This window comes from Oryzias latipes, chromosome 23, assembly GCF_002234675.1.
Source record: "Oryzias latipes chromosome 23, ASM223467v1".
In the NCBI taxonomy this organism is placed as follows: domain Eukaryota; kingdom Metazoa; phylum Chordata; class Actinopteri; order Beloniformes; family Adrianichthyidae; genus Oryzias; species Oryzias latipes.
The window spans coordinates 11,240,860-11,268,633 of record NC_019881.2 but is presented as its reverse complement, the minus strand read 5'-3'; the positions used below and the strand labels follow the sequence as shown (position 1 = coordinate 11,268,633).

The 27,774-nt window shown below is 41.2% G+C and overlaps 3 protein-coding genes across 4 annotated transcripts; 2 read left to right on the top strand and 1 right to left on the bottom strand.

Moving 5' to 3' along the window:
* The first annotated feature begins 1,846 nt into the window (after positions 1 to 1,846).
* Positions 1,847 to 7,354, top strand: prl (prolactin). Its single transcript, NM_001278902.1, has 4 exons — positions 1,847 to 2,047; positions 4,188 to 4,295; positions 4,581 to 4,760; positions 7,160 to 7,354. Exons 1-4 carry the CDS (start codon positions 1,847 to 1,849, stop codon positions 7,352 to 7,354), a joined length of 684 nt encoding a protein of 227 aa, NP_001265831.1.
* A 3,047-nt stretch (positions 7,355 to 10,401) lies between these two features.
* On the bottom strand, positions 10,402 to 21,309 carry hspa14 (heat shock protein family A (Hsp70) member 14). The gene is made up of 14 exons (XM_004082988.4): positions 21,180 to 21,309; positions 20,412 to 20,492; positions 20,157 to 20,239; positions 18,882 to 18,930; positions 17,602 to 17,707; positions 16,326 to 16,416; positions 16,143 to 16,247; positions 15,812 to 15,973; positions 14,267 to 14,422; positions 13,945 to 14,047; positions 13,587 to 13,802; positions 13,160 to 13,324; positions 10,598 to 10,665; positions 10,402 to 10,524 (listed from the first exon to the last, which is right to left on the bottom strand). Exons 1-14 carry the CDS (start codon positions 21,234 to 21,236, stop codon positions 10,443 to 10,445), a joined length of 1,524 nt encoding a protein of 507 aa, XP_004083036.1. The 5' UTR covers positions 21,237 to 21,309; the 3' UTR covers positions 10,402 to 10,442.
* A 2,032-nt stretch (positions 21,310 to 23,341) lies between these two features.
* orla-b2m (b2-microglobulin) lies at positions 23,342 to 26,973 on the top strand. 2 transcript variants are annotated; one of them, XM_023952071.1, is made up of 4 exons: positions 23,342 to 23,474; positions 24,574 to 24,846; positions 24,920 to 24,954; positions 26,377 to 26,973. In XM_023952071.1, exons 1-3 carry the CDS (start codon positions 23,411 to 23,413, stop codon positions 24,931 to 24,933), a joined length of 351 nt encoding a protein of 116 aa, XP_023807839.1. In that variant the 5' UTR covers positions 23,342 to 23,410; the 3' UTR covers positions 24,934 to 24,954; positions 26,377 to 26,973.
* Positions 26,974 to 27,774: the final 801 nt, after the last annotated feature.

Below are 27,774 nucleotides of genomic sequence, written 5' to 3'. Positions count from 1 at the left end.
TTTTTGTTTTTTTCTTCATTCAATGACATTATCAAACATCCACATGTAAAAAACTATTTGGATTCTTGGTAACATCGTTTACGTGGAAACTATGGAAACAATTCAGAGAATACTATTCATTTCTGCTTATGATCTTTAGAGTCCCACTTTGATATTGTATTGATCTATTGGAAAAGTGTTTTTAATGATGATTATGCTGTTTTTAGGCAAAAGATTCAAAGATACCAAGAGTTTATTGTCATATGCACAGAAAGAAACGGGTTTACCTGGACAATGAAATTCTTTCTTTCCTGTCTGCTCCGAATGCCAAAAAGTATAGAGGAAACAGAAAAATTCACTCACAACATACGCACAAAAACACAAAATGTTGAATGTCAAATTCTAAAAGTGCAAATGTGCAAAAAAGTGATAATAAACAGTAGCGAACGATGAGGATGTGCAAGGGTGCGCAAGGTGCAGTTTGTTGTTCTAGACTCCTGTCAGCTGTTAAGGAATCTGATGGCAACAAAAACAAAGAAAACTGTAATAGTTTTTAGGACATAGTTTCTGCAGAGTGGCTGGAGTTCATTAGAAATTCACCTCTGAGTCGTGGGCGGGACTGTTAGTGTGGAGCAACCCCACCCCCCTTCCCCTTCCCTTAAGGTTGGAACATTGAGCTTGTGGCCCGCCCAGCGTACTTTCTACATAACCAATAAGATTTTTTTCATACAGTTTTTTTTTCGATCTGCTCCTAAATCACAAGGATTTGCATAAAGAAATACTCAGAAATGCAATTTTAAGCTTAATTTTCTTGAAAAATGTCCTCCGTCATCAGAAAAAAGCCTCAACAACATGTTAAAAACACAATTTTCATTGTAGTGGGTCTTTTAAAGACCTTTTTTTTTAACTGAACACATTGGACACCATAAAAGTTTTTGTCCTGTATCAATGTAAATGGAACTTTGATCAAACACCAAAGGCAGTGATAGGAGCTGAAATTATTAATAAAATCTTCATGTTATATTTTAGATGTGAAATTGAACAAAGAAATGGGAGAAATCCTGAAAAACCTGCTCCTAATGTTCTAAAATTCAGTAAACAGTGCAGAAGTACTAAATTAACTACATTTTGCTTAATATTGTTTTCAGAAATCTTTAAAAATAAAAAAATTGAAAATAAGACAATTAATTGTGAAGCTGAATACTGATTTCAAACTATTTAAAATGTATGACTGAATGATTTTAAAATCCACTCCATGATCTGGTTTCCAGGCAGAACAGAAGACGTTGGTTCTCAAAGAGCACAAAGGCTTCCTAGTTGCTCCTTTCATTGTGGTTTTTATAAAACAGAAACATCGTCACATTGCTCTGTGACCCACAGGGATGGAAGGAGCTGCTCTGCATGCACAGCTGCATTACTCACATTCAGAAAAAAACCACTTTGGTTTGATTCCAGGTCCGGTCCTACACGTGAATGACTGCTCCGATCATCGTAAGGTCCTGCCCTTCCTCAGCCGCCTCTCCTCCCCCCCGTTTCCTTTGATATTTAAGGATGAGGGGCGCCTGGGAAGGAGTCATGAAGCTTCTGGGGTCTTCAGACAGAACATCTGTTGCTTTCTGCTTGGACCTTGTCAGCAGCGTAGAGGATGTCTGGACACATGAGACCAGGCAGGTATCAGACAGGACAAAGATCCAAAGAGCGTCCTTTCTTTCTATTTTTCATTCCTTTGACAGTTTGTTTTCTGTTTGGAGTTAGATGCTTGAATCAATCCCTCAGCATCCAAAGAGAAGCGGGATAGTGATGAAGGGCTAACGAGCTGATGTTTTAAATGTGATTTGGACTTTTGTTTCTGTTCCTGTCTGCGTTGATGATGTTGGCAGCGTGCAGTGTGTGGCTACTGTTGGTCTGTCTGGTGTTGTACAGCAGGCTGAAGGTTGCGGCTTCTGCGCCCACATGCACCAACGGTCAGGCCGGCTGCCACGTCCTTTCTCTGGCCAACCTGTTTGATCGGGTCATCCAACACTCTGCCAGGATGCATGGCATCTCCAACGACCTCCACTCCGAGTTTGTGAGTCCTTTCATGACCCCTAAACCGTTCCTAAGGCCCGTTATTGTAATCAAAGATGTTAGAGGGAATTCATTTTGTCATGTTGAGTAAATGTTGTGTGCTTGTCCTCCATCGCTGCTGTTTTCAAACATTGCTGCTCGGTTGTCTGCCTCTTGGGCTTTGATCAACAGACTTCGGTTGGTTCTGGTGCTGATGCGTTCATGGTCATTATGGCGGCGTGGTCAAAGCAGAACCACATCTGCCAGACTTGTTAAAATAAATGTTCATATTGGAGACTAATGATCCTTTTACTCCATTTTCTCCTGATATCAACATTCCTCTGGTATAACCACGGACCCTGATTACATTTCAATCAGTCTAAATCTAATTGGTTTGTCCAGGACGGCTGTATCTGACAGTCAGATACTCTGAAGGTCTGTTTAGCTCCAGATCCACCAGGAATCTCATGCTGGTTCAAGAACACAAAAAAACGGGCAAAACACTCGTTCTTGAACATGAGTTTAGACCACGGTGTTCACACTGGACAGGCAGGGAGGGGCTTCTTTGTTTTACTAGCGTATGTCCACCAGCTACAGTTGGAAGAGGCTTGGTGTGAAATGTCATAGTGGTGCAAATCTGGTGAATCTGGCTCCAGACTTTTTCTTTCACATCTCTATTCTATTACATGAAAGACTTGGTGTCATTAAACTTCAGCCAGGCACAAGCCGCATTAATCATTTCTCCACCATAATCAATTTTCAAACAGTTTGCACTTCAGTGAATTAAAAAGGACGCCATCCATACATCACTACCAAATCTGAGTTCCTGAATAGTCAAAGTTTGACCTTTTTTGACTTCAATGGTCTTAAAAATCTGCGAGGCTACGTGAGAGTTTTGAACGCAGAAGCCCAAAACAGGCATTTCTGCGCGTTTACATAGACTTGTCATTGGAAGTGGTGACTTGAACGCGTGTTGCCAAGGGCGGTGTGAAAGTAACTTTAAACCTCGTTTTCACTGAGCAGTTCGGTCTGGTCCAGACCAGTCTGGGATTCTGAGCATTTTCAATACAAAATAGACCCATTAACTGTACCATTTTTGGGCCCCCATTGGTTTTAGGTCCACAAAAAATGGAACAGACCGGTTAGGGCGGAGCTACTGTTGAAACCCATTGATTGGCTGAAGGTCATTAAGACAAAAGAAAACGAGAAAACGCCAAGAAAGCGTCAGTATTCCTCTTCTCCGCCCGCAATCTTCTCTCAGACAATATGAAATAATTTTTTAATACAAAGAACCAAAAGCCAATGAGCTGCTATGACCTCCAATGTTGTTGTTAACGTCACCCCACATACGCCGTGACGGTCCAACTTTGAGTGGAAACGCTCACCTGAGTTGCCTGGACCATTCTAGACTGGACCTGACTGTACCACTCTGTGGAAAAGAGGCTTAGACCCTCACCTGTTTCATCTGATCATTTCAAAGGTTTTTAAAAACTTTGATCAAAAAATGTTTTAGAGTATTAAAACTATAAATTGAACACATAGTTGTTTTTATAACAAATCCCTGATACACGTGTAAATTAGAATTGTGTAATAAACAACAGAGATTGATTCTTTAAAATAGGTTTTACTGTTTTAAATTTTCTTGTTACAACAGTAGACGTGTTTCTTCTTTCTGCTGTTTTGGCTGAAAGGTTTAGTACACATGTCTGAACCTTCACTTCAAAAACTCCATCAGCACTGACGGTCGTGTCTTGTCCTTCGTCTGGTTTGCTTTTACACTCAGCAACTTCACGGAAAAAACAAAGACTGAAGAAGACCCAACCTTCTGGAAAAGTCCCGCTATTCTTCAAAATGAGCTCTGACCTGGACAAAAATAATCAACAACAAGGAAAGCTGGTGGTCTGGCTAGTCATCTGATTATATGTGACCGTGCATCCAGCAGACCTCAGGTTCACGCTGTGGAGGTTTTTGCTCCTAACGCATGGAGCTTACAGCATCTCCTTCCTTTGTCTCTGCTCCTCTTTAGGTCAGATCAGATTAGGTGAACCCCCCCCCCCAGACAGCAGACCAGTGTCTTTATTCCTCACTACTGGACTCTGGTCACAGCTGACATTTCGCTGACGTCTAACCTCTGACATTTTCATTCATGTTTGTCCTGTCAGGAGCTTTACTTCCTCCCCAGTAAGAATCAGATCGGCCGGGTCAGCCGCAACTGTCACACCTCAACAATCCTCACCCCAAATGGCAAAGAGAACGCTCAGAGGATGGCGGTGAATTAACCTTTTTAAAAGCTACTTCCTTTTCATTTACGTCACATTTACTACTGAAGCATGGATTTCTATCATCCTTTGCTTTCTCATATTTCAGCTACAACCCGTCATTTGATTGTTCTTCTTTTCTTTGGTGTGTACCATCATGCTTTCTTAGACTCTGTTTATTTTACCGTTTACTTCCTTTACTTCTCCTCCTGCCCCAAATCAGTGGATGCAATGTTTTACCTACAAGGCCAAACTGACAATGACTCCTGTGATCCCTCCTTCCTGTTGTCCCTGCAGAGAGAGGAGCTGACAGAGGTGATCCTAAAGCTCTTGGTGGCCTGGGGAGATCCTCTTTGGCATTTTCACCAGAGTTTGGCTCACAACCATGAATTCAGCAACTTCAGCTCCAACAAGTCTCTAGAGATGAGCGACATGGTGCATGAGCTACGCAAAGGTGTACAGAAAGTCATTGAGAAGGTACTCATTCTTTTCCCTTCATATTTGAATCCCCAATGTAAAAGGTAGCTGTCATTTCAGTTACAGGAGTGTTTGGCCTGGATTGGTCACATGACAGGCTAAAATGGTCATTTTACAGTTTACAGTTCAGGATATACTTTTAAAGTACTTTTCAGGGTAACAGGCCACAATGAACACATGCAGCACCTCAGTAAAAAAAAAAAGACTGAAGATGAATACAAAATAAAAATGTATTGATTTATTTAAAAAATGGCCGAACTGGATCATAGCACCATGGAGACATTGGCCATTACTGGGTAAATGTGAAAAAAAGAAAAAGGTTGGAGAACTGAAGATAAAGAGGAAAAAGCAAGAAACCTGCTCCTTTCACTATAAAATCAAAGTAAAGTAATGAGGCCTCTTTGTCTTGTAGATCATAGTACTGTTTAGATTACTGTATTATTTATAGTATTCTTAAAGTACAACCAAAAGAAATGTTCAGAATACTTTTTAATGTACAGGTCAAAGTGTGGCACAAACTGTTGGTAAATAACTGTTCAGTGGCGGCCTTAGCAGTTTGGGGGCCCCGGGTGAACAATAACATGGGGCCCTTTGTGGCGGTTGTAATATTTACTTTTTTAAATCCTAACCTATAGTGTAAAAACGGCAAATAACTTTCTTACTGGTCCACTTTTAGACATCAATGTCAAGGATCTAAAGGTTCTGATAAGAATTTCAAACTTGAAAAAAATCGCATTTAAATGTTAAAAAAATGTTACTTACATTATATTTATGTTATTACAGGTACTTGGAAAAACATTACATTTATTAAATGCACTAATTTGTTAATCCTTCACTTCCTAGTAGGAACAAATGGCAGTTTTATGTATCTACTTTAATTTGTAAGGTTTTACCAAAGAAGACAAAAGAAACAGAGTTCTTTAGATTCTGTTCTTCTGTCTTGTCCTCCAGCACTTTGGGAAGTTTTCAGCTTTTCACAGCCCCTCGGACCACTACGATTCGTTTGACCACTCTTTAAAAAATGCTATGATAGTTATTTACTCTCTGCAAGTGTTGCCAGACAGTTGTGGTTTTCCAGCCTAAAAGTCATCCAAAGACCACCAGACCAACAAAAAAACGTTAATTAGTTATTATTTATCAGTAATTAATCATCCATTATTTATTACTTCCTAATTTGATTGAAACTTTAACATATTTCAATGAAATAACATACACTAATTTTGTAGTCAGTCAAATAAATAAGCATTACATTATTAGCATATGCTGGGTAAAATAAAGGAACAATCAACCCGACTTCACTTCACATGATTGCGCAATCTCTGGTGCCGCAGAGCTCGCAGCCTTGCGCTAAAATTAAACAGGAAACGCAAAAAATAATGATTTTAAGGATTAAAATGATTAAAATAAAACTTATAAATTGCATTTGTGGAGCAGGTTAGTGTGGACACATTTATTTTGTCATCAGTAGACTCTACATCTCATGACGACAGTTGCACTGTTCAGAATATAATTTAAATAAAGTTTAGGTAATACCTGGTATAGTAAAATTGAATGTGGATAGAAATGTTGGAGGTAAGTCCATAGTACATTCAGAGAACAGTTTTGGAGTAACGTTTGAGGTACATTCAAAGTTTGGGAGCAGTTTACAGGAATCCTCTGACCTTGTTCTGGATGAGGTCACAAGAAAAGTGGTTTTGGTGTCATTCTCAGTGTGACCCAGCTAATAGCGGGGTATCTCACCCTATTGCAAAGGCAGGTCCCAGTCACCATGCAGAGGAAATTTATTTCTGTTGCTTGTTTCCGGGATCCATGACCACAATCCGGTCATGACCCAAAGTTCCTGACCACAGGTGAAGGTGGGACCATAAACTGATCAGTGAATGCAAAGGTTTGCCTTTTGGCTCATGGTCCTTCTTCTCAGAAGCAAAGGGATAAAGTGGAAATCCTGTGGTCCCCAAAGCCTCTCTGGCCCCATGGCTGCTCTTAGAAATTCTGGCCACATAATTAGGAGAAGAATCAGGGGCAAAGGGCCCCCCCCCCCAACCATGCCCTTCTCAGCAGGAAATTAAGCAACCCTGTTGTCCGCTCAGCACACACAGCTTTCAGTTTAAGGTTTTTACTTCTTGTTTCATTGTTTTTATGTTTTCTTATTGTATTATTTCTTGATATGACTTTGTGTATAGCACTTTGGGCCTCCTTGGACGGTGGTGGAAGGTGCTCTATAAATGAACGAATTGATGCCTGCTGTTCATTCTATCGTGCAACTTTACTTTAAAATTTAAAAAGGTATATCAGAGTTCTCCAGGAACCAAGAGATAAGTTCAGCCCCTTTCAGGACTTTTATGCTTTTGCTCCATTTCATCTGGTGCTAATGGACATGTGTGTTCTTTCTGTCACAGATGAAGATGTTGGGAATCATGGGTAACTCCCTCGGCGGCCTGGGTTCCTCCGAGTCCTTGCTGGCTCCTGTCAGCGCTGAGTGGCGCCTTATGAAGGACTATGACCTCCTGTACTGCTTTCGCAGGGATTCCAGCAAAATCCAGAACTACCTGAAGATCCTGAAGTGTCGCATCGTTCCGGAGCACGGATGTTAAAGCCAAATGAGTGAAATTCAACCGGTGGAAATACGAACACTGAGAATGCGATAGTAGGGATAGAAAAGGCACAGAGGCAGTTTTTCTCTGTGCTGTGTGCAAAGGGTTGGATGAGAACCGAACCAAGCGTGACCTTTTCATGACTAAGGAGCCATTGGAAAACCAGAGATGCTGCTTTGCTAGCACTTCCCGTCTGATGTTGGGGTTGGATGCATGTAATGCATGTTACTAAAGATTTGTGTATTAATGTGTGATGTTAAAATATGGCTGCATGGTAAAAAAATTTGAAGAAACACTTGCCGTCTTTGTTGCACCCGCTTGAACTTCAACTCACTATCAAAGGATTTGCTTCACGGTCCAGTTTTAAAAGCATTTCTGCTCTATGGGTTTGTCCAAAACAAGCCACCCCCCACCCCCCCACACACACACACACTACGTAAAAATGAACTCAAACCATTTGATCAAGCCATGTCTACCTGCGTCTCTCCTCTCCAGTGTCGCTTCATTGGAGTCGTGACCTAACATTCCTCTGAGCTCAGATCACTGGGCTTCCTCAATAATGCTTTCATAGCAATAAATCTACACCTTAACAAAACCGAAACTCAGAGAAAAAAAAATCATAACGTTTTTATAAAGTTTATAAAATTTATAAAGTATTGGCTTTTACCACAGACCTCACCTGCAGAACCAACTTTGTTCGAAGGACAGATTAATCTTGGGGGGGTTCATAAACCCTAAAATGTGCATATTCTTCTTCATTTTTGTTTAAAATAAACACACTTGAGGTGTTGTGTAGAAGGAAATGTGCATGGAGCATGAAGTATGTAAAAGCAGTTTCAAATCAAATATTCTGATACGGATCAGACCGAAGAGCTGGGTATCCAACAGTTTTGATAGAAGAATGGTTTAACCTCTTTTCTCCAAGTAAAAACAAAGAAAGAAAATACATTTTTAGTGTCATTGATCTATACATAGCAACAGAACTTTTTCAGTCTCTTCAGGTCTGGACTTTTGTGACACCTACCCGCTAGAAAAGCCTTAACCTCACAAAACAAAATTACAGACATCTTTGGCTTTTAGAGGTTAATTAATTTTCGATGTAAACAAGAAGATGGTTTTCATTGTAAATGTGAACTACATGCTTATTTCCAAGTATGAGCACAACTTTGAACTGGTGTTCTGTCCAGAGTGTACCTCGCCTTCGCTCAACAGTGCCTGGGGTAGACTCCAGCAACCCCATGACCCCGAAAAGAAAAAAGCAGGTTTGGAAAATGGATGAACGCTAGTTTGGCAATGTGGCCAAACAAAAAACAAAAAAACATCCATGAAAAGTCTACATGAATGCACGTTTCAGGCTTCTGCGTTCACGCATCGCTACACAAGTTTCTACGGCTCTTTGTCTTTGACCAATCAGAGACTAAGATTTGGTGGTCATGTATGGATGGTTTCGTTTTCAAAACACAGATGTACCAACTGCTTGAAAACTGATCAAGAAGGAGAAATGACTAACTGAGGTTTGGGTTCGGCTATAAATAAATGACACCAAGTTGGAATAGAGCTGTGAAAGGAAAAGCCTGGCTCGCCATTTATAAGATTTGCATCACTTCAACATGTCACACCAAGTTTCTTCCAACTGTAGGTGGTGGACATGGGCTAGTAAACGGTAGAACCCCCCCCCCCCCTCCAGCTTGTCCAATGGTAACACCATGGATTAAAGGCCGTGTTGAGTACTTTCTTGAACACGTGTCACGCTCAGTGAGCATATAGACTTAATATATTTACAGGTCTATGAGAAACAGGATTCTCATTTGTTTGTGGGAGATAAAAATGTCTTTTCTGCACTGTTATCCACCATAATGGGACGACCTGAGGACTAATGAATACTTTTTTTACTCCACTGTAACTCGATGTGTATGACTCATTTATTTCAGAGTGCATCGAGACACTAAATACTTTTCAGTAAACAAACAGGAACACTGTAGTGTTGATTGGTTAGCTGATAACATTTTATGTTTTTGTGCTCTAAATGCATTTAAAGTAGATTTTGAAAATCAATATTTTTTTAGGCATCTTGTATTTACATGAATGTGTGTTTTGATGAAAGTTTTCCTTCTCATAAAATCAAAGCAATGTCTCGAGGCCTTCAGAAACCATCGTTTCTGGGACCAGATGTTGACTGGATCAAGCAGACAGACGGGGATGTCAGAAGATTCCTCTGCCGCTGGAATCTGCCTCAACCTGAAAAGTTCCATCCCCAATGACAAAGTCCACTCAGTGAAAGCAAAACTGATCTGATTGAGGGGCGTGGTCACCTTCAGAGCTGAAGCTGCTGGTTCTGCTCCTAGATGAGTCCCTGAACTCCATTCTAAATCTGGAGACGCTTGTCTCCTCGTTGTAGATAATGTGATTTCTAACATCAATGTTTATTGAGATTTTTATTTTCTTTCCTGTAGTGTTGCTCTACTGTATGGCAGCTGAAAATGAAGACGGGCAGTGTGTGTGGCGCTGGCTGTGGCGCCCCCTATCTGCCTCACCGTCTTATTTCTGCTTCAACAGGACTCATTTATTGAAAAAGAAACAAAAGGAAAAGACAAAAACATGATGAAAGCGTGTAGTGACTGAATGTGGATGGTTACTTGAGTAACGACATGTGGAGAAAAAAATCTAAATGGATAATCATAATTAAATATAATCATCCATTAAAAATGCATGTACACATATATATATATATATATATATATATATATATATATATATATATATATATATATATATATATATATATATATATATATATATATATATATATATATATATATATATATATATATATATAATAAATAGTTAAGGTATCAATACAGATAATGGATACTATACTGATAATGACTATTTTCCCTATTATTATTAATAAAAACGTAAATTATACTTTTATTTTTAACACATTTACAGCTTCTAACTGATTTTTCATTAACAAATATTTGTCAATCATTGACTATGTCTTGAAGATCATTTTTTAATAATGATTGATTGAAACCAGCGGGCGCAGGAACCTTCACTTGATGCCGTTTATTGAGTATAAAAAGGTCTGTCATACAGCAGCAGCTGCAATGGTGACGGCCTCCGACCTTCCGGTGCTCCGGTCCACACAGGAGACGTGCAGAGAGCCGTCCCTGAAAGACGGAGAACGGTGAAGGTCGACAACAGACAGAGGGCCGCGGCATGCACGGATGGAGGAGTTCTCACCTTTTCATGGTCACCACGGCGTCGATGCAGCGGTTGTCCTGCACGGGCTGGAGCTCTCTGAGGATCATCTGCAACACAAAGACCAGCTATGAATGCTGAACTATTACAACTTCTCATCCCAGTATATCACACAATTTTCTGTCAGTCACATTGCTGACAGCAAATTCAAAAGTATTTGTCTTCAATTTCAATAGGAAAAGCAATGAGAAATATTTTCTTTTGTTTGATTCCAAAACACCTTTAACTACAGCAGCGAGAAAAAAAGCTGCTTCTATATGAAAACTATGACTCTACAGCCATAATCTGACATATCGACAAAGGTAGAGTTAATTACAATTATTGGATAGTTTATTATTTATGTTATACATATTAGCTTTATTTTGAAAAAACACTTTTACAGAAAAGAAAGTTTCTGATCCCAAATTAGCTTAAAACAAATGCCTGTCATTAAAAGCCGCAAACTAGAAACAAACTGATGAATTAAAATTCAGTCACTGTTTCACAAATACTCTGCTCACAATAAGTTAAGAGAGATTTAGTCATTTTCCTGAGTGCTTTTTGCATATATTTAGTATCCACAAATGAAGACAATAATATAAATAGACCCAAACAAACATTGACCGTGTCCATAGCGGGTATTTCCACCAATGACAGCTCGACTGCGGCGTTTCCTGCTCCTCACTAGACTCATGATGTTCTGAGGCTCTCCACTCCTCCACAAGTTCTCCATGCAGTTTCGCAGATCACATCCAGTTTCTGCTTCAGCTGGTCCCAGATGTGCTCAATGGGGTTCAGGTCAGAGGTCATTGTTGGTCATACCGTATGAGGCCACGCCCACTTCTGGCACCATGTGGTGAAGCATTATCATCCATGAATAGAACGTTGGGGTGTTCGGGTGGAATTGGGGGGAGATGAAGGTTCTATGACCTTTCTGAGGTAATTACCTGCAACGACTGAACCATCTACAAGAACCAAATGGGTTTTGCTCTGACTGGTGATGTATATCCAGACTAATCAGTGAACAGGATGGTAGACTGTTGCTGCACTGTCCAGGTCACATGGTCTCGTATTGCAGACATTCACGGCGGTGTCTTGGTGTCAGTGGAGTCACCTGCAATGAACGTCTGTCATTCCAGTCAAAGAGGTGGAGTTGGTTGTGAATGGTTTGTTTGGAAACCCTAGTGCCCCTCACATCTGGTAAACAGCCCTGCAGCTGTGTGGCGTTTGCTAAACCATGTCTGGGGTCAGAGGTCCTTAGGTTCTGGTCATGGTTGTGGTCTGTCACTGGTGGGGCTCCACTTCTGAGTCTGTCACAAACTCTGACTGCAGTTCTGGTTCTTGATGCACGTCTGCTGATGACACTTTGAGACTCACCAAGTTCACCAGCAACACCTGACTGTCTACTACCAACCTGGAGGCGCTGTGGTCAAGTGGTGCAGCTCGTCCGTTCAGCAACGTCTTGGGGTCATGGCTTTTTCAAATGATGAAGTTGTAATGACTCACTGACTAAATCCGGTCTTTAAATCACAAATGTGGACATTGAAGAAACATTGAAAAGGTTTTTCATGTATTATTTTTAGGCCCCTATAAGTCAGACACACTGAACACAGTGAGATCAATATGTAGAAAACACTAAATGAGGTGTGTCTACCACCTCAACACAATTACCTCCCTCTCCTGAAAAACTGAAGTGAAAAAAACAAACAAACGCTGTTACGACATCCAGAGTTTTTCCCTATATCCCCGATTCTTTGTGAATTTGTTTCTTTAGAAAAAAATCCACCCATCCATCCATCCCATCCATCCATCCATCCATCCGGGACAGGGTCGTGGGGGCAGCAGTCTAATCAAAGATGCCCAGACTTCCCTCTCCCCAGCCACTTCCTCCAGCTCCTCTGGGAGGACCCCGAAACCCTCCCAGGCCACCTGAGAGACATAGTCTCTCCAGCGTGTGTCCTGGGTCTGCCTCCACCCAGTGGGACATGGCCAGAACACCTCCTAAGGGAGGCACCTGGGAGGCATCCGGACCAGATGCCTAACCCACCTCAAGTGGCTCCTCTGGATGTGGAGGAGAAGCGGTTCTACTCAGAGCTCTCTCCGGGTGCCAAACTCCTCCCCCCTATCTCTAAGGGATCGCCCAGCGCCCCTACAGAGGGAACTCTTTTCAGCCGCTTGTATTCAGGACCAGGACGCAGTAAATAACATGATAACATGCAATCTTATAACGACGAGACAAACTGACGCTCTGCACCACAGATGTGAACTCAGCAGAACCACATCAGCTCAAAATGATTTTTAGCATCTAAATAAGGGATGTAATCCTGCCCGGGGCATAAACCAGGGGACAGGGACCCGCCCCACTCTCTCTCAAGAAACCAGAGCATCTGACAGCATCAAACCCTCAACCTTGATAGAACCCCCCCACACTCTTCAGATGGAGGGTTTTCATGCTTACCATCCCAAAAACGTTTGACTAAAAGCAAATTTTTCATTTGACAGATGGGAAGCTGAGAGGGTGAACGGCATGGGTCTGCCGCCAGCGGTTTGATTCTGGCTCCGTACCTTGGACAAAAGGTCCGGCCGCTCCGAGGAGAATCTCTGGTATATCTCCAGACAGAGGGAGGACAGCTGTCCGTCTGCAGGCAGGCTGTGATGTCTGCGGGCAGGAAGGGGAGTTCCTGACGGAAGGAGAAGCGTGAAGGTCTCCGCTCCGGCTTCATCCACCTCCTGCAACCAAACCAGGAGATGTTGACGTCTAAATGCATCCCCATTGCTTTATCCACATTAAATAATCCCAAACTGAGCCGTGTCTCAGGTCCCATTAAACATTTGGATTTGATGTAAAGTCCAAAAGACTGTAACCAACAATCTTCAGGACTTTAGTTTGGAGCAAACCTGGACCCGTTCATGGACTTCAGCAAGATCTTCAGTATTTTTGAAAGCTTTGTAGTTTCATCGGAAGAAAAGGTTTCAGGTCACTTTAGTTTACCTTTAGTAAAATGTCAGCAGCAGAAACATCCACGGTGACGGACTCCTCCTCCGGCGCCAGGCCTTCTCTGCCCACCAGCAGGCCGGCTTCTAAAGCCGCTCCCACAGCAATGACCTCATCAGCAGGCGCCGAGTTCAGCAGCTCCACGTCAGGAAACATCTCCCGGATCAGCTGCTGCAGCCGAGGGATCCTGGCCGAGCCCCCACAGAGAGCCACCTGCAGCAGGAAGGCCAAAGAGACTTTCAAAATAAAACAATGCAGATGAAACAAGTTACATTTACTCAGTTAAAAAAGGTTTTGCAGCAAAAAATCTCTCTAACCTTTCCTACAGATGGATGTTGGATGTCACATGACTTACCTTGTTAATATCTGAGGTGGACAGCCCCGCCTCTGCCAGCACAGACCTAATTGGCTGGATGCTTTTGTTGAAGAGGGAGGAGCAGAGCAGCTCAAAGCGAGCTCTGTGAACAGACCACATCATGACGTCACTTCCTCCTGCCGGCTTTTCACGCCGACAGCGTTACATTAACTTTTAAAGAAATGTGATGACAAACACAATCCCGACAAGCATAACTCCACATATGTCCTTCAGGTTGAATGGCACACAGAGGATAACGGGATCAAAGTGGGATGAAGCCCGGTCTGAAGGCGGTACCCGTGGACCCAGGGAGCACGCTCACCGGGACACGTTGCACTCGAAGTCGATGCCGTCGTGCAGGGAGTCCACGAAGCAGTTGGCGGATCCCAGTGAGGAGAGCGAGTGTTTGGTCATGTCTGCGCTGATCATCAGCTTCAGCATGGCGCGGGCGTTACTGCTCACATCATGCTTGTAGACGCTGTAGGACAAACACATCTCCATGATGGACCATCCTCATCCAGTGTGCTGACTCCATGTTAGTGAAGGACAACAACGGTGAACTCTGCCTCATATAAAACCCCACTCCGATCATCTCAGATCTATTTTCAATAGATTCTCAGTGGTCTTTGAAATGGGATTATAGCGTTTTAGCCTAAATTAAAAAAACTTCATCACAAATGTCATTTTCTGTGACAGTTTCTGCAGAGCGCCAGTACAGTTCATCCAAAATTCACCTCGGAGTTGTGGGCGGAGTTGTTGAGTAAGCCCATCCCCACTTCCCATCATCCATCTGTTAACATGCTAACTTACAGTCCCTCACAACTCCAAGCTTAAGGCCGTGTCATACAGCCACTACATACAATTTTAGCATTTTCCACAAATGAAATTTCAGTCTTTTGTGATCCATGCGTGACAGACGTCCTTCACACGTGTTTGTTGCGTCCCTCATTCCTTGATGTGGGCAGATGTCCATCGAGGGTTTTGGCTGACAGGTCTTTACGTAAATTCGGTTTTGAGCTATTCAAACATTTTTGTCGGTTTGTGTATATTTTAGTTTAAATGCAAGTGTTACAAAAATCTAACACAACTCTCTCTTTCTACGACTGTTCTACGTATGTCTAACAGACTTTTCATGCATGTTCCACCGATGTATAACTTTTATATCACGTATGCGGTGCACATATCACGCTCAAATAACATAATTGACAAATCACTAATCCATAATCAGGCACGGTTCGTGCTCTACGATGATTTACGTGTTCTTTGCGTGGTTTATTTTTACTTTATCTCTGGTTTTCATTTGGTTATTTTGTGATACATCTGTGAACATTTCATGTAAAAACCACAACTTTTCTCACTTCTTTACGCATGACCAATTTTCATCCGTGCAGTATGTACGTAGTGGCTGTGTGACACGGCCTTTACATTAGTGGTGAAACAAAAATGGCGAGCTTTATTGGAACTATCCAGATGTACAGTTTTATGCCAGATTCCAGCTCAGACAAAAAAGTCTAAATACGCATTTTTAAAACACTCATCACTTAAAAAAAACTGTTCCAGAAATAATTGCTTCCTCTCCGCAGCGTCTCTCCTGATGGCGCCTCTTCCCCGAGCACTGGTCACCAGTCACGGCGATTGCAGGCGGCGCCGGACCCTTTTACACACCCACAGAGCGGATCGGGCCATTGGGTGGATCAACACTCCATAAGCTGTGCGTGTGTGAATTGTATTTTTTTTTTCTTTGTCATTTTTGTTCATGTGAATACACAATTGCAAGTACACAGTAACACACAAAATGTATTGTATGAGTCACAAATCAAGAATTACGCACACACAAATCCAGTGAGTCTACTTTCCGTAGATTTACCGTTTAAACTCGGACGCCAGGTGCTGGGCCAAGGCCTGGGTTAAGCTCTCCCCGCCGATGCCGTGGTCGGTCTTGGTGCTGAGAACCCGGAATATTCCCCCGTTTATCTGCAGAACCGTCACACTCAGGGAGGTTCCTCCCAGTTTGTAGACCAGCACGTGGCTGTGGAAAAGCACACACAGGCGTGTCATAAGCCCCGCCCAGAGCGCACACTCTGCAGCACCACCTCTGAACACCTAACGTCTGACTGAGACAGAATGTCTGACTTTTAGGAAGCCCCTCTTGGACAGCTTTATGAGCTGGACTGTCGACACCCTGAAATCCTCTTCACCTCTTCCCGGACGAAGAGTCCTGTCCCACGTCGTAGGCCAGCAATGCGGCGGCGGGCTCGTGGATCATCCTCAACACACGGAAACCTGCCGCTTCAGCCGCCTCCCTGCAGGACATGAAGATGATGCAAAGTTTCCTCCTCCGACGGAACAAAAAGCTGCAGCAGGATAATGATGCGCCGTACCTCAGGGCGCGTCTCTGAGCATGTGCAAACTCGAAGGGAACCGTGATGACGGCCTCAGATGTGTCCGATCCCAGAGCAGATTGAGCCGTTTCTGTGAATCAAATAAATTTATGCTTAGTATGGCTGCAAAATTGCGATCATGATCTAACTTTTGTTATGAACAAATAACAAAACAACCAAAAACGTCATTTCCATTTCAATGCAACAGTTTGATTTAAATAAGAGTCAACATAACTTATAAATTATACTCCAAATGACCCTCGTCTCCATGTGAGGTGAACATCTAAAACAAAAGGGCTCCATCCTATTGGTCAATGATGTAAAGGAGTCCATTCGATTGGTCAAACGCATGAAGGGATTTATTTGACTTGCCTTAAGATTGTTTCAGCAAATTGAACAGTCAGTTTTTTGTTTTTTTAAACTCCCAAAACATTTGATGAGTATTTAGCAGACCGTTCTGGTTCGGTTTCTCAGCCAAGCTAGCAGACAGTCACATGACATCACAGAATTGATAACCAGATCTTTTTTAAATATTCCTAAATTCATAGATCATATTTTTTTATTCAAATTGTTGACTATATTTAAAAACAAAATCAGTTTTTTTCAGAACGTATTTCACTAAACTGTACTTCAGATTCAATTTTTTCATTTACTAAAAAAACACTTTGCAGCTTTATTTTGGAAATGAGAGCTTCCACCTGACACTTTACTTTGAGGATTTACCAAACTTAATCAGTTATTTTAGTTTAAAATCCAACAGTGTTCTGCATTTTAGCGCAATAATTACATTGCCTGAAGTGTTTTTTTTAACTTTACAATATTTTATAAAGATCGTGAATCAGTGACCTTGGATGGCACAAATGTTCGTTTCTTCTGGCTACCATCTGAGTATTCAGATACTCGTTCCAGCTCTTTTCAAAACCCCTTTCATCAGTGCGACGCCCTAAAGGGACGGACGGCGCCGCGTGTTTGTGGAAGCCCGGCATCATTTTGGCCAACACCGATGAGCAGCTTTTAACATTCTTCATCTTAAGTGAAGGTAAAACCCAAACAGAGAAGCACCAAACTAGACAGAGAAAGACGCCTTTTCAGATCAGAATGATCCTGAACCTCACTTAAGGCTCAACTCTGTTGTTTAAAATCCACTAAAGGAAACAGCCTTTAAGGGCGATAAACCACACAATGGAAATGGGATTTCTTCTGGAGAAACCTCAGCGCCGTCTTCCAAAACGGATGGAGGTTTGCTTAGAAGGTTGTGTTGCTGTTTGGGGGTTACCTCTCATTTTGCTGAAGATGAGTTTCGCCACGTCCTCTGGAGCGACGTGCTGCGGCTGCTGTCCCACTGTGATCTCATAATAAGGCTTCCCGTCTTTGCTTACGACCTGCAAACCACCAACACATGCAGGAGCCTTACAGACTGAGCAGGAAGGCGGATGCACTTCAACACATTTCAAGGCTGAACTGATGAGGTGGACGGACAAATCCAGCATTCTCCTCTGGTTTTCTGGCACTGCTCAGAGCGCAGCCCCCCAGAGGACAGCCCAAAAAACTCAAGACACAGGAGACTGGAAAGTACAACTTCAGAAAACGTTTTAAACTACTACATGCTGGAGCTGAAGCAAACAAGAATAAGCTTAAATTTCTGTTTAGTTCTGTTTTCAGCCCGAGAAGCTCGTTTCTGATGATCCATGTGTTCCTCTAGATCAGTGTTTTTCAACCTTTTTTGAGCCACGGCGCACTTCAACCTAGACAAAAATCTCGTGGCACACCAGCATCCAAAAAAAAAAAAAGCAGAAACTCATAGTCTGTATTGATCCACGGATTCTGTGGAAAGCTACACCGCTAAACATGAGCTTTAGCTGGTATTTTTGTTGGAACTGAGAGGCTTTTTGAGCTAAATAGGAACAAGGAAGTGAAGACTTTAACCACTTCTGATTGGTCAGACTGCTGACATGTGATTAAGCCTTCAAGAATGATTGGCGGAGACAGTTAAAGCGGCGGGACTTTGCCGCAAAAAGCTTTATTTGCAGCTAAATCGCGGTACCGTCATTCTTATCAAAATGTCTTTAATAGAATTAAATAAACACAAAGAAAAATAATTTTCTGATCTTTTATACTCCTAACTACTCAGTGTTTTATCAGGGCCTGTTTGGATGAACAAAGAGCTGATTTCCTGGAGATGGGAAATGTTTTTGATCAGTTAATGAGGGCAATTTCCCATGGCACACCTGACCATCTCCCACGGCACACTAGTGTGCCGCGGCACACTGGTTGAAAAACACTGCTCTAAATCACCAAAATAAAGACGTTGGTTTAGAGCTAGAGCGTTGCTAATTATTATTATTAGAGAAAAACTTCAGGACAAATTTTTAGTGCTTTTCAGTAATGATCTCTGAACCAGAAGAACCTAAAGTCTCAAATCTCCTGAACTAGAATCAGTAACGTCTAGTCTACTGGATCTATGCTGGATTTAAACCTGCAGAAATGAAGGAACACCCCTTCCCTGGTTTAGATTACATTAGATTCAAAATTTTGTAAAAAAAAACAACCGCTTACCTGACACTTGGTTTCAGTTTGGTGAACTTTTGTTTCAGGATCATCAAATCTGTTAAAAAAAGGAGACAAAAGACTTTTAAGCTAGAAGATGATCAACCATTCTTATCCCACTCTGCTGACATCGGCTGACATTGATGATTTTAATGATGTAGATGCGGGCAGTACTCTGAAAAACTGGGTGGTATCGTTGCAATATACAAAACAAATATGAAAAAAGTTGCTGCCAGGGGAGGAAAAAAGGTTGCCAGTCAGATTCAGTAAGTTGTGCAGCTCTTCTTGAATGATGAATATTCATCCTAGAAAGGCTTTCACTGTGAGAGACAGAATGGAAAAAAACAGAATCCAAAAAATCACATTTATTTTTTATTTTTAAAGAATTTGTTTATATAATGGAGCAAAAAATAAACATTTGGTCAATAACAAAAGTTTACTTCAATACTTTGTAATGTAACTCTGGTAGACAGGGATCAAAGGTTTCCTGCAGGGCTCCAGCAGGTTTACACTGTAGCTGTCATGTTGGCCCATTCTTCCATGCAGATCTCCTCAAGAGCTCTGATGTTTTGGGGCTGTTGCTGGGCCACACAGACTAGCCGCTGTCTCCACAGATTCTCTACTGGATTGAGGGCTAGAGACTGGCTAAAACCTTCCAGAACCGTGAAAGGATTTTTACTTAGACTCTCCTTGGTTGCCACGGCGATGTGTTTGGGATCATTGTCATGCTGGAAGACCCAAACATGTTTCATCCTCAATGTTCTCACTCATGGATATAAAATGTAGTCCATAATCTCACCATACATTGTTCCATTCATCCTTTTCCTTCACACCAATCAGTACTTCTGTCCCCTTTGCAAATAAATGTGCCCCAAACCGCAATGCTTCCACCGCCATGCTTCATAATAGGTGATAACCAACTCAAACAAACAACATTCATACGGGTAATGAGTGGAAGATAGAATAACTTCTTAAAGAAGAAATAACAGGTCGGTTTGTTTATAGGAGGTAAATATTTATTTTCTACGTTCTGTCTCTCATAGCTGAGGTGTTTCCATGAAGCTCATTACAGACCAAACTCATCTTTTAAAGTGGAACTTAAAGAATCAGAGACTGACAAATACTTTTTTGTCCCCCTGTAACTTCCACTTTGATAACTGCATACATTAAAAAAATGGTTTTGACCCCAGATCAAGATTTTTATAATTTGAGGAAAAGCACTGCAGAGAAGAAAATGCACAGGAGAAAACTTTCATCTAACACTGTGGTGTCTCATTACTTTACCTTCTCCCCAGCATTTGCTTCACTTTAACCACGGTGTTGGCGGCGTTGCGGATTCTTCCCTGCTTCGCTGCTAAACCTACAATCTACAAATAAAAACCCGTTACCATGGAAACCCGTGTCATTTCAAATGGACTTTTATATTCCATTGCTGACAATATATGCAAACGCTTTGTGTTGTTCTGTTTGCCGTCATCCATAGATTGTCTTTGTAAATCTGCCTTTAAATCCACCCCTGTGATCTGAAGCGATAGTCACCTGCTCCGTGTCCCTGAAGCCCACCACAGCGGGGGTCACTCTGTCTCCAGCATCATTGGCGACCACATCAGCACGTCCATCCTGAGCAGCACACAAGCAGACATGTATGCACCAACACGTTTACACTCACAATGCATCGTTGCGGTTTCTGTGCATTCATTTTACAGTTACCCCCTGCAGTCCGACACGAGGTGACTGCGGCTGGCTGCGTCTGCAGGTGCGCAGAGGTAAGTTTACACACCCAGGAGCGTCTCAACTGACAGCACTTCGACTTTTCCATGAAACATTTTGGCCACATCCTTTTTTGTTCTATCAGTGAAATTTCGAAAACACACTTTCAGACCATCTCCTCCTTAGAGAGGTGGTTGCTGACCAGACAAAACACATTTTTAAAGTTATGCTAGGATCAGTTAGACTCTTAAGTGAAGCACGTGCTGATTACTGTCTAATAAAGTGCAGCAGTGAGTTGGCCCCTCCCACACAGAAGTATCTGTCTCAGATTTCTTTAGAAAGTCTTTGTTTTTATGTGCAATATTGCAGGTGACCTTTATTTTGACTGACTCATGCTTGTTGGAAATGTAAATACTAACAAAACAGATCAACTACTTAACAGTTCGCTTATAACTTATTATGGTGGTAGTAAAGATGCTAAGAGAGTGGGAGTTGAAGTCGGCGGCAGACTAAAGACCACAGCCGAACATGTGGCACCGCAGCCGGTCACCTTTAGATGGAGGGACTGAGAACGGCCCGAGAAAGATCTGGGTTTACCTTAAAAATCGCCACGCACGCGCAGGTGTAGCCAAAGTGAACTCCTATAGCAGACATGCTGCAAACAGACACGAGACGCTACTCCACAAGCCGGTACTTCCGCTCCCTTTGGTACTTCCGGTGGCGAAACTTCAGAGTAAAAGCCGCAGATTTAACGATCAGTCCTTGTAAAATGAAAGCAAACAAAACAACTTTTAATAACAAGTTTTTTTTTAGGAGACGAGGGTTTAATTTAGTTTCAATGATACAAATAAATTTTTATAAATATATAATTAGAAATATTTTAAAGCTGCTGATTTTGCCAAATTTTTGTATCCTTGTTTTAATTAATACTGCATTACAGCTCTAAATGACAAATCTGTAGAGGTGAACACTTGATTTCATAAAAACTAATAAAAAAAACATTTCATATATGAGTACAATTTAAATGTATTTCGTCTTCATTCTCAAAGAGCTTCAATTTTTAAGGATTTAAAGTGAATTTCTTTGATTTTAAATTAACATCAAACAGCTTAATAATTATAAAAACAAAAAATTGAGCAAAGCCAAAAGAACAAGCAGGAATTTTGCTGAGGGAGCTCAACATTTTCATACCAGAATGGTTGAAACCTCTAAAATTATGCTGATGATTTTATCTGGGGATTCATTTTCTCAGAGCTTTTTAAACATGAGGAAACCGTTCAGGTAAAAAGCTTAAGCGTTGCAGTCGGTGCCAGAATGGGTGATGGGAAGTCCCTGCCTTCCCCACCGCCACCGATCAGGTTCAACTGTGTCAGTGTGCAGCAGAGTTCAGCTCACAGCAAAAACTGACGTGAAGGTCTTTCACTGTTAGAATAGGTAACACAGGCTGATGCACTTATGAGGCATTTATTTTTGGAAATGTTTTAAAAAATCCTGAACAGACCACACAAAATGCCACTTAGCTCATCATGTTGAATAAATAGTTTGCCGTTTTGTCCTCAGGTCAAGATCACACGACCTCACAGTGCTTCCAAAAAGAATTGTCTTTTAAAAAACAAATGCAGAAAATGTTTATAGTTTTATTTAAACAGAGCACATCTTATTGTTACTTTAAAGGGACTTTAGACTTTCCAACAAACCAGGAAGTCAAATTTATTGTCACAAATGTTGTTTACAGCCCTTTGGAAATCCCAGAACTTAGCTGTCCTTTTCAGTGCCCTGCAGTATTACTGTGGAGTAATTATTATATCAAAAAACAACAATATTACTGTGTTTGAAAAACGTATAGACTGTTTTAATACTATTAGTTTCATTATAAGAAGAAGTAGTGACTATAAAGTGTAATTCTCTCCTTCAATTTAGAAAACAAACATGTCGATTTTACAAACACAGGAAATGATGCTTTTTTTTAAGTGCATGGTTTATTTCAGGAGTGAAAAACTGCTCTTCTCTCTTATGTTTCGCTTTAAGGTTGTGTTGCTGTTTGTGTTGACCTCCTTCAGGTCACAAGCTGAAGAAACGAAAGAGAAAAGCATCGGAGTTGTGGGTCTTTCCAAACCTGTTTTCTGTCTTTAAGGAATCATATGTTTTCACATAAAAAACAACAAATGGTCATTCAACTGAAATAACTTGTTTAGTTTTGTAAACTTCAAATAAATCAAAAGAAGTTCCGAGTAAAGAGAAGCAGATCTATTCAGACTAAAAAAAATCACAATAGAAACAGAAGATGTACTCCTGGTATTACTGGTTTTTGTCATATTGTCTAACCAAAGTATTCAGATCAGGGTGTGGAGTTCTTCTGGATCATGTGATACTAAACTAAGCTAAGTCTAAACCTGAGAAACAGGCTTTGCTCCTACCCTTCGATGCTATTATTTAAAAGTTTGCTACTAAATGTCTCTCAACAAATATAAATATTTTATAGTTTTCTGTCTAAATGCAGTTTAACATCAATCATGTTTAGATAGAAGATATTGATACTTCTGCTCCAAAAGAAGAACGTCTGTTAACCAATCTAAATTGTTCCTCAAAACCCTGGCTATGACGTCAATGTTGACAGAAATCTCATCTTCACGATGAGACCGTCAAACGACCAAACGTCGATCTCTCTATTCTTCCTGGAAACGCAGTGAGGTAAAATTATGATTGGCTAGTATCCGGTCGTGGGCGGAGCATATCCAGATTTTCACCCTCGCCGTTGGGCTTCGTTTCCATAGTCTCGTCGGGCTTTGAAACAGACGGACGCGTTTGATTGTCCTCTGGAAGAAACTATGAAAGAGCTTTTCTTCATTGCGGCTCTGGCGGCTTTCTGCTGCGCAGCGTTCTCCAAAACATGTAAGTATTAGCTTTTATTCAAAAACCTGAACGCGACTTTAGAAATTAAGGATTTTGTTCTGTTGACGGTCTGAAGACCTTCTTTGAAAGGTTTCCACTTCCCCCTTATTTAATAATTTATCGGAATTATTTTTACAATTTAACTTTATTAAAAGTAGAGGACATTGCTGAGGTCAGTTATTACAATGTTATTGTTCTAACACCTAATAATTTAACAAAAAAAACTGTCATTTGTTTACTCTTTTCACTTAAATAAGGAACATTAAACTCAGCATATCATATTGATTTTATTATTTCTTTTTAGAGTTTTTTCTTTCTTTTCATATTTTCTATTAAATCCAGATAACCCAAAGTTCAGTCTGGTCAGTGGAAATTCCCCCAGTTTACTTTCACTTTCACTTTCCTCAATCTGCGCCATTTTCTTCAGTGGAAAGCCTGCTAATCTATAATATTCCCTGCATTTCTGGAGCAAACCAGCACACATTTATGAAACTTCCATGCAAAAAAAAAAAACACCGGAGTTCAGCTTTCATCAGTGGTGTTCTAGCTGTTGAGTCTCACGTTAATCAGTCCAAATAATGAGAGAATGTTGGACTCCTGTAATGTTCTGATCTAGATCAATCCGGCTCCTTTTATTTTGAAAGTAAGAAGAATTCTGTCTTTATTCTGTAATCATTACACATTTGGAGTCGAGATGAATTTTGTTCATTTTGAATCCATTTCAAACTGGGCTGACTTGAAAAAAGTAAATAAATCAAATCATTTTTTGCCTCAGAATGTTTAATAATGGATTTTTAGAACCCACTGAACCTCTTTCGGGGTCATTGGGTTGCTGAAGTTACTGTTGAGCAGAAGCAGGGAGCATCCAGCACAATTTAGTCAGTGTTTAATAAAATATTTAAAATGTGTTCATCTTTGGCAGGAAATGACTCACAAATGGTGTCCAGTTTCAACAGTTCCAAAAATAAAAAAACTCAAATCACTGACATCAGAGTATAAAACGCAAAGTGAACATGCTTTTCTAACGATTCTGTCTGAAAAATGATAGTTGGTGCAAAGATTGAGTTGTTGTCATTCCTCCTCCTCCTGTGGGCTTCAGCCCCTCCGACAGTCCAGGTGTACAGTCGTGACCCTGGCCAGTATGGGAAGGAAAACACCCTGATCTGCCACGTCAGCAACTTCCACCCCCCAGACATCACCATCCGGCTTATGGAGGATGACCAGGAGCTACCAGAGGCCAAGCAGACCGACCTGGCGTTCAAACAGAACTGGCACTTTCACCTGACAAAGAGCGCTCCTTTCACACCAAAGCAGGGAGCCAGGTACACCTGCAAGGTCACCCACAGCGGCCTGGCCAAAGACTACACCTGGGGTGAGTCTAGCACGACAACAGCAAACTATTTATTGACCAGCAATGAACTAAAACTGTTCTTCTGTTTGAACAGAGTCCAACATGTAACCGCCATAGAGGGAGACCCAGGTGAGTTCACTCTGAAGATCTCAGTGGGGCTGAGTGTGTTCTAAGGGTGAAGCAGGAACTCTGTCAGCATGTCTCCCTTCAGTCACTATCAACCAAGTTGATCAGAATCACTGGCAGGAAAAGTATAGTTCCTTTTGTGTATTTGCTGTCCTGTTAGCTTTCTGTTTCTGTTTTCTCCTGTATATAAGTGGTAGAGCATTTGGTTTGGTTTTCCTTAAATCTAGGAGATTTTCTCCTTTGCTTATCTTGAACCCATAAATGCCGGAGATGCTACTGGCGACACCTAAATAACACACTGTCTTTGGCCTACTGTAACTCTTCGGCCATTTACGTCATCTACGTGTATCAGCAGATTCTGACAGATTCAGCGATACACGTGGTTAGAGGAAAGCGGCTTTTTGTTTTTGCTTTGATTTCTGCAACAGAATAAAGAAGTGTTGCATATGACCACTGGAATTACGTTGGTCGCGTAAAACGGTTGAAGAGCTGCAGTAGTCGACAGTATGTGAACTCTGGAGCTAAAGCTCTGGTGGTAGAAGATGAAACACCAAAGCCCAGCTCTGGCCACGCCCCTTCCTGTGGTCACTGCAGGCTGTGGTTATGAGTTTGATGTTCTCTCTCTTCTCACATGAGCAAAGCTAGAAACATTTCCTGACATGAAGGATGCTTAGAACAACTTAGCATGGCAGCTAGGAGGTCGCATCAGCAAAAAGCTAATGTTTAGCTGTTTTCCAACAATTTTCCCTGAATTTTTTGGCTGTTTTCAAACAGCCTTCCTACAGTTTTTCCATAGTTTTCAGTTATTTAGCAACAACTTTTTCTTTGCTGTTCTCCAATTGTTCTTTAACAAATTTCAGCTCTTTTATCAACCGTTTTTCCGGCTGTTTTTTCAACAGTGTTCCCATAGTTTACAAACCATTTTCCAACTGCTTCCAGTTTTTCTTCAGCTTGCAATGTCCTGAAAGTAAAGCTGGACAAACAGATATTACTTGTTCATGTTATCCGTTTGGAAATGAAAACTTCATTCTGGAGTGTAACGCATGGTGACGATAAACTTTATTTACCTTTTTCCTATAAGTGTCAGACAAGTTGATCTGCACTTTCAAAAAGATTCATCCATTTAATAAACAGAAAGCATCGATTTTGTTTTTAAGCAGCTTCTTGTCTTTTTTTTTTTTTTAGACAACCGTTTGTTCTGTTCAGTTTAAGTGAGCAGTTAAACCCAGCAGGTGTAAATGAAACCAGATGGTGATTGAATTAAAACTATGTTCTCCATCCATCGCTACACCTGAGGTCATGATGGGGGGGTGACTGATTTCTAAAAGGGCTTCATATGACCCCCCGCCTGTACACAGTCAGCAGAGAAGAAGTTGAGATAAAAACTCATTGTCCTTTTTTCTGCTGCATGTCTGTCTGTAACAGCGTCTTGTTCCCTTGCAGGCCGACCCCAGCTCTTCTGTGCAGATCTACAGCCTCTTCAACTCTCCAATCAAAAGCATCTCTTTCCTCCCCTCAGTTCCCACAAACATAGCGTCAGGTGTGGTGGTGGTCAGTCTTCAGATTATCTTGTATGATTTCAGAGGATAGATTTGTAACCCAAGTGTAAATTTGCTGTTTTTTTTTCTTTCTAACCTGTTCTTTGTTTTACTTGAGTAATTTAAGTTGTTTCCCAATCAAGAAGAAAATTCATCTGTGGCCAAACAGGAGGGTGGGGGCTGCTCAGTATTTCATAATTAGAAATTGATTTATCATTGAACATGAAAAAGGATTTGTTAGCTTTGAAAACAGCTAAAGTGAACATTTTGATCACAAAAAATGATGACAGCCGTCTGCAGGTTTCTGCTCCTGAGGTCATTCTTAAGGAGATTTCGTTCAGGAGACCCCAAATGTGGATTTGAATAAATCCCACAGTTTTCATGGACTCTCAATTATTTTTTGTGCCTGTTTGGACCACAAGGAAAACCTTTGAATGTCAAAAGATGTCTGTAAAAAAAAATTAATAAAATTTAAAAAAAGAAAGTATCTTTTATTCCAAACCCAATAAATCCCCCAAAAATCCAAAGGATGTCCAAAGAAGAACTATAGAATTATTTTTTACATGTATGGGAAATACTCAATTATCTAATGAACAATAAAAACGTGAACAAGTTTTTTTTTGTTCATTAGAAAGCAAAAATAACTATGACAGCTGCTAATTACCAGTATTCTGTTACAGTCTTAAAAACATCAAGATAACGGTAAAGATCTTCAGGACGGTTAAATACAATGGTGAAAAGTGAATTGATAAAGGCCTCTTATTTTAAAATGAAACATGTAAGTGTTAATGTGGTGTAGTGGTTAGCACTGTTGCCTCTGAGAAAATCCTGGTTCAAATCGGGGTCTGGTCCCTTCTGTGAGGAGTTTGCATGTTTGTGCATTCATGGCTTTTCTGCTACAATGTACTACTTTCAGATCCAAATACAGTGTTCCCCTGATTGAACTCTTCCAGTTCATCACAAAAACTCAACTCAAGAAGCTTGCGTGAGGCTTTTGTGTACGAAGGAGGTGCTGTGGGGGGAGGAGGGGAGCAGAGATGAATCGCATGCCGGCCCATCGGCTTCCTTACCGACTGCCAAGGAATATTTCACAGCGGGTTTTACCGGCAACTGAATCGCTGTCAACCAAAGTTTGTGGCCCTGCATGGAGAAATCAGCTGACTCAGAAGCGACCGGATAAAACCCGATACGCAGAAGAAGATAACCACAGAGAATAATCATCTGAAAAAATGAATGATGGATGAAAGTGGCTTCTTGTGGAAGAAAATGACATCTAAACTGATGG

Bases quoted from the DNA above. Each gene is read 5' to 3' on its own strand.
- prl (NM_001278902.1), top strand. From the start codon at position 1,847: ATGATGTTGGCAGCGTGCAGTGTGTGGCTACTGTTGGTCTGTCTGGTG. The intron at 4,296-4,580 runs GTGAATTAACCT...TTGTCCCTGCAG, and splicing joins AGAACGCTCAGAGGATGGCG to AGAGAGGAGCTGACAGAGGT. The intron at 4,761-7,159 runs GTACTCATTCTT...TTTCTGTCACAG, and splicing joins TACAGAAAGTCATTGAGAAG to ATGAAGATGTTGGGAATCAT.
- hspa14 (XM_004082988.4), bottom strand. From the start codon at position 21,236: ATGTCTGCTATAGGAGTTCACTTTGGCTACACCTGCGCGTGCGTGGCG. The intron at 18,931-20,156 runs GTAAAGTAATGA...TTTTTTTAACAG, and splicing joins AAGCAAATGCTGGGGAGAAG to ATTTGATGATCCTGAAACAA. The intron at 13,325-13,586 runs GTAAACTAAAGT...GTTTGGTTGCAG, and splicing joins CTGCTGACATTTTACTAAAG to GAGGTGGATGAAGCCGGAGC.
- orla-b2m (XM_023952071.1), top strand. From the start codon at position 23,411: ATGAAAGAGCTTTTCTTCATTGCGGCTCTGGCGGCTTTCTGCTGCGCA. The intron at 23,475-24,573 runs GTAAGTATTAGC...TGTGGGCTTCAG, and splicing joins CGCAGCGTTCTCCAAAACAT to CCCCTCCGACAGTCCAGGTG.